We start from the raw sequence: 6,580 nt of genomic DNA, 5'->3' as shown, positions 1-6,580 counted from the left end.
TATGTAATTTTCAGATTAGGTGTTTTTTGTTTAAGGTTTTACTTTATTTTCTAATGCTCAAAAACCTCATTTCAAAAGTTTTTAAACTTTTCAATATTTTTCCTTAGTTAAAATATTTTTTTGCGTCAACTATTGTTAGAGCTGTGCGCCATGATAAAAAAAATATAATAGGACTGTTATTATCAATACATTTAGCTTCATCCTTATAGATACGATTGATCCATCCATTCATACATCTACTCATTTATTTATTTATCTATATATCTATCCATCTATCTGTATATCTATCTCTCCATTATCCATCTATCCATCCAACTATCCATGAAAAAAACTAATATTTTGTATCTTTGTTAATTTATCGATTTATCTATCAACTAATCTATCTATCTTCCTGTCTATCTATACATCTATCTCTCTGTTATCCATCTATCTATGTATCCATTTATGAATTTATCCATCCATTTATCCAGCCCTCTACCCATGAAAATAAAGTTTTTCGTCTCTTTTTTATTTTAGTGTCGGTGCGAAGATGCTCGTCTGATGAAACCTGACATTCGATTATTACCAAAAGTCCGGAGTTTGCAAAGAGGAAGGCAGCGAATTAAAAATAAGAATGTTAATTTTATCGACTTTGAGATTATTATTACTATCATTATTATTGTTGATGTTGTTGCTATTATTGTTGTTGATGTTGTTGTTTTTTCTGTGTTGTTGTTGTTACGAAAAAAAACACATGAGGCAAGACTTAGAGTTTTCCTGTATAATACCTTTTTATATATTTCACATATCGATTTATATCTATACAAATATTTATTTAATGGCGATTATTTTACACCATTTTTATTCTTTTAAAACGATTAACGCTTGGGGTCAATAAAACAAACAATAATTAAACGAAATTCACATAAATAAACAAAAAATAACTAAAATTCGTCGAAATTTTCAATACATGAACTTTATAAAAGTTAAACCGGCGTCGAATTTATCGCTTCTATATCCTTACTTTAATTAGGCTATAATATATATGGCGAATATATGGAGTCACTTCGTCTCGTTCTTCTGCGTTGGCTTCTTCTTTTCTTGCAAATCCTAATAAGAATTGATACTTTGCTTATTTTTTAGTTTTTATTTTATCAGTTTGTGTTTTTTCTTTCGGGTTTTTTCAAAATTTTAGATTACATTTCAGATTCAGATAATTAACTCGGTAAAATGTGTTTGAGTAAATTATTAAAAAAAAATTGTAAGTAAAAAAAACTTCAAAGTTTTCCAAAAAGTTATAAATTATTCTAATCACATTTAATTGGAGTGCTGGTTGTCAGGCTGTTGTCAGTCTCCTTCAACGCCTTCTCAACTTAATTTGGTCGTCTCGAATAAATAAAAAAATGATTTAGATGATATTAATTTTAATGATTTAAAAAATAAATATAATAAATATAATGAGAAAATAAATAATTAAGGCAAATATTTTATATTGTGCCAATCATACATAATTTGCTAATATTATGTTAGTAGCGTGGATTGAATTTTTTTTAATTCTGAAAAAATTGAAAAAAAAATTGAAACTAATTTGAAGAGAGAGGTCCAATTGATGCCTAATTAAAGTGATGGTCTGCTGAGAAAGAAATGACGACAGGTCTTTTTATTTAAAAAAACAATCTGAAATTTTTTCCATTAAAGTTAAAAATAATTTCTGTAAAATAGAATTGCAACACGTGGGTGTAAATAAACTTAGGGGAAAATGAGTAAATAAAATGTCAAATGAGTTTTTTCATTGAAAAATGATTGCACGTTCGAAATGGAATTACAGTGTGCCGTCCAGTTACATTGTGCAATTGTCCATGTGTTTTCAATTGAGAAAATTCTGTTTAGTTTTGCTCCAAAAATGTTTAAATTAATTTTTAAAATAATTCATTTTAATTTTTCAAATAACATAAAATAAATTATGTGAAAATTCTGTTAAAATAATATTCAGAAGCGGATGCATCATTCAGTAGCGGATCAAAAAGATTTTGTGTAAAATATTTTACGTCATAATTTGGTGTTTCTTAAATTAAATGTGAATTTTCAAAGAAATGATCCATTTTAGAATTTCAAAAATTTCGAATTTAACTATAGAAATTGAGCTATAACACACAATTTTTAACCTTGACCTGAAAGCTCTAGCATCATTACATGTCAAAATTTATTAGCTAAATAATACGTTTTCTATATAAAGTTTGATTCATACAAATGAACACGGTATAACTTCCTGTATAATTTACTGTTTGTGCTGCATTGTAAATGATCTGCATGACATGTAAAATAATCATGATAATTCCTGATTGATGGGTGAATGGTTGAATTAATTAAACGAGTAATGAAATCTTAAGTTATTTTAAATATGTTACAAATTAAGTTCACAGGAAGGAAATATTTTTTATCAGGAAATAAGTTATGAGTCTTAAGCACTGAATTACATCGATCAAAGTATAGATTAATCGAAAAGCAACTTGAGGTTAATGTTTACATTAATTTTTTAGGTTAAACTTTAGTAGACTGCTTATTAAAATCATTTTTAATTGGAAAAAATGTTGTAGGCTTTACAAATGACTTCTATACTATTCTATATTCTTGTTCAAACATTACCACTACTTATTTAATATCTTTGAAAACTTCCTTTCTTTTTTCATCAGCCATAGAGCGATCGAGGAGTTGTTTTTGAGTCGTTTTTACGAGTTTGTACAAGCTTTCAGACCTTCAAAATGCAAAACGACGCCGGAGAATATGTTGATATGTATATTCCAAGAAAATGGTTTGTTCATTGTTAATTTATAAATTTTTTAAAATTTTCATGCGCATGGCTGGTGATGTTGATTGAATATTTTATTAATAAAATAAATAATTTAATATTTTAGTCTAACTTCGCTTACCGATTGGAGGTAAAAAAAAAGTTATGTTTAGTTTTTTTAATCATTTATTTTTCCCTTAGTTCTGCTAGCAACAGAATAATTTCTGCCAAAGATCATGCCGCCATTCAAATCAACCTTGCTGAGGTTTGTGGCCTTTTTTATTCAAATTTTGGCAAAGGCTTATGTTTTTTGTGATGTTTCTTGAACATTTCACTAATTTATTATTTGATATGATATACCTTTAATAGTAGCAGGTTGCACGATTTTTCAAAAAAATTTTTTTTATATATAATCTACTTTTTCTTATAAAGCAAAATTTGCTGATTAAAATAATACCAAATTTATTATTGTAGCATTAATAGTTACCGAGAAAACAAATTTTGAAAGAATTATTTTTACTTTTAACTTGCGCCATGTTAAGAGTGGCGCTCAATGTTAAGTGAGCATGGAGCGTTATATTCGCGCACAAGATGTGAAAAGAACGATTTGAAATTGAACACAACACAATTTTTCTTCTTGTTTTTATAACAGTTGTAAAATAAGAAAATAATAATTATGAATAATTTATATTTACTATAAAATTTAATTATAAATGATTAATTATAATTATAAAATTATATATATCTATAATTTATATATATTATATAATATATTATAATAATTATATATTATTATTATATTATTATGATATAATAAGGGGTGCTGAAGGTCTTGAATATTTTTCTTTTACAAAATCTCTCAAAGCTTGAGCTTGCATAATGATTTTGAAAAGACTTCAACAAATAGAATAGAAATATCTGTAAAAAAAAAAAATTCATTTTATTATGCATCATTTTATCATATTCTAATTACAAAAATATTTTTACAGAATGTTAAATAAATGGTTATTTATCACATTTCTTCAAAATTTGTCGTTGTTGCTTGTGAAACTTAGCAGTTATGAACATTCTAATGAAAAACTACCAATACAATTCAAACAACACATTTTGAATTTCGTGACCATGCGATGCGCATGGAAAAAATCCATAAAAAAATTCATTATACTCTAATTTCAAAAATATTTTTACAGAATGTTAAATAAATGGTTATTTATCACATTTCTTCAAAAAAAGTCGGTGTTACCCATGAAACTTAGCAGTTATCAACATTTTTATAAAAAAACACAACCAATACAATGCATTTTCGTGACCGCGTGGTGCGCACGGAAAAAAATCTGTAAAAAATATTTCTTCTACTCTAATTTCAAAATTATTTTTATGGAATGTTAATAAATGGTTAATTATCACATTTCTTCAAAAAAAATCGGTGTTACCCATGTTTTACTAATTTTTAAAAATAATTTAAAATACACCAACCTTAGAGCAAATAGTCTGCAACAAATGTGACTCACAAAAACAAAGAAAAAATATTTTTATAATAATAAACATTTCTTTTATCGCTTATAACAACCGAAAATTATATAGGTTATATTATATAGGTTATATATTATATAGAAAACTATATATTATATTTATATATAATTATAAAATTATTTTCGAAAATTAAACAAAAATAACGACGACGAAAACGCGAGTTTGCGATAACAATGTAAATTCACTTTCAGGAAAAATCGTTAAAGTTCAGCGCGCGCGCTTCCGCATTCTTTAACGTTATGCGACCTGCTACTTTAATAGTTAATTTAAATAATCGTACTTAAGTGTATGTACCCCTTTAAAAATTCTTAAATCTAAATCACATCAAGACTAAAAAAATTAATTTTATAAGTCTAAAAATAAATCTAAAAGATTTTTCAAATTTTCTTTTTCAAAATCTAGGTTGATGAGCAAACTGGAAGAATGACTGGTCAGAACAAGACATATGCCATATGTGGAAACATCAGGAGAATGGTACATCATTAACCTATTACATAATATAATCCAGCTACTTGTCAAAATTAGTTTACAGTTATTTATTTCTCATTGTTATTTAAATTAATAAAGTTTAAATTAATAAACAGGGAGAATCAGATGATTGCCTCAACTTCTTATGTAAAAGAGATTCGATCCTGCCAAAGTAATTCGTGATATTTAATGTTTCATTTTCAATTTGTCAGTTCATTCATCGTATTCATTGACGACATCACATTTCTCATTATTATCATTATATAACAGAAAAACCATCTTAGGTTTTCACTTAATTGGATCAATTTTCAATTTCAGGAATTTCTAAGTGAGGAGTGGTTATCGTGTTGAAATACATTGGCATGGACTGAATCCTTCATTGAATTTTTGTTGGTGAAATAAACACACCAATCAAACTTTCCAATTGCATCTTGTCCCTTTTTCACATTTAAAATAAAACCAGCGAGACTGTTGTGGACAACAACATTTATTGTTAAAAACAAAGGGAGTTAAATTAGTGAGAACATGCCTGAAAATATAACAAAAATTTGGCGAACTGGTATGGTCGACATTTGACATGATGATTAGAAAGTAATAATTACTGTTAAGAGATATATACATTTTTAATTCATGTACCTACAGAGATAAACGAAATAAGAAAAAACTGAAGCAACGTGTCTAAAAACTAAAACTTATTTTTCTACTAGTGCTTAATTTTAAACGTGCCTGCTTAGTAGAACAATTTGTCATCATGAGAACATGGAAATAAGTAGAATTTGTTAAGTAGTGCAAATACACGTGTATGTATGGGTATATATATAATATCAAATGAATTTTAAAGTTTGAAATATTCAATTTTATACTCGCTTGACGATATGCGCATTGAATCTACAATCAAATGAATACAAATTATTTTAGATTAACAAAAAACGAACCTAAGAACAAATGTTGAGAATAAATAAATTTGAAATTATTATTTTAGGGAAGGTTTACTTACATCTCGAGCGAGCGATATGAAAAAGAATAGTTAAGTACATGTTACATACATTAGGCTACGAATAGAATAAACATATTTCCAATATTATCATTTGTATTACACATGGGTTAGCAGCTAGATTAAAAACAATAGTTAAAACAAACTGAAATAAAATTACAATCGTAGTATACGAACAATTATAATTAAATGTTTGTACATGCTTTATAAAAAGTTATAAACCAAATAGGGAAAATTATGGTTTAAAACCAACAGCGTCGCAATTACGAACGCACAGATAACCTTGTTATTTCATATCACTGCTTATACATTAATTAATTAATGTTTAACAAGCAATTAATTCGCACTGAGGGTATTTAATGATATCAATGTTACGTTTTAGTTCAATTTCAGGTACATTTTTTTGGTTTTATTCTTCTTTCTAAGAAAAATTTTGTGTTATAATAAGTAAAAAATATACAAAGTTATAAAGAAATTGAAATAAAGCATCTAACATAAACAGCTGGTTAGCGAACAAAAAGCCTAAGTAGCATTGTAAATATAAATATTGGTTGTTATAAACGAGTTTTATACAATTAATTTACAAAATGTATGCCTATATATGTTTAATTCGTACAGATATACATGTATTATTGCGTATTATACATGCGTATTACATTTGACGGTACCATGCACCATCTTGTATGGTACATGGTTAATAACGATTCCATTCATTTCACCTATCAATATAGATGGAATATCTATCTATATGATCAATATAGATAAAAATACAATCTTGTATATATATATATATATATATATATATATATATATATAAT

At 26.4% G+C, this 6,580-nt stretch overlaps 1 protein-coding gene across 1 annotated transcript; it reads left to right on the top strand.

The window, feature by feature from the left end:
• Positions 1-2,741: 2,741 nt before the first annotated feature.
• On the top strand, positions 2,742-4,944 carry HELRODRAFT_71412 (hypothetical protein; the record flags this gene model as incomplete). The annotated part of the gene is made up of 4 exons (XM_009011891.1): positions 2,742-2,791; positions 2,969-3,032; positions 4,703-4,774; positions 4,885-4,944. The coding sequence occupies 4 exons, from the start codon at positions 2,742-2,744 to the stop codon at positions 4,942-4,944; spliced, it is 246 nt and encodes an 81-aa protein (XP_009010139.1).
• Between the last annotated feature and the right edge of the window lie 1,636 nt (positions 4,945-6,580).

Source organism: Helobdella robusta, assembly GCF_000326865.2.
Source record: "Helobdella robusta unplaced genomic scaffold HELROscaffold_10, whole genome shotgun sequence".
NCBI lineage: Eukaryota > Metazoa > Annelida > Clitellata > Rhynchobdellida > Glossiphoniidae > Helobdella > Helobdella robusta.
The sequence above is the reverse complement of the archived record's forward strand: the minus strand, read 5'-3'. Positions and strand labels throughout refer to the sequence as shown.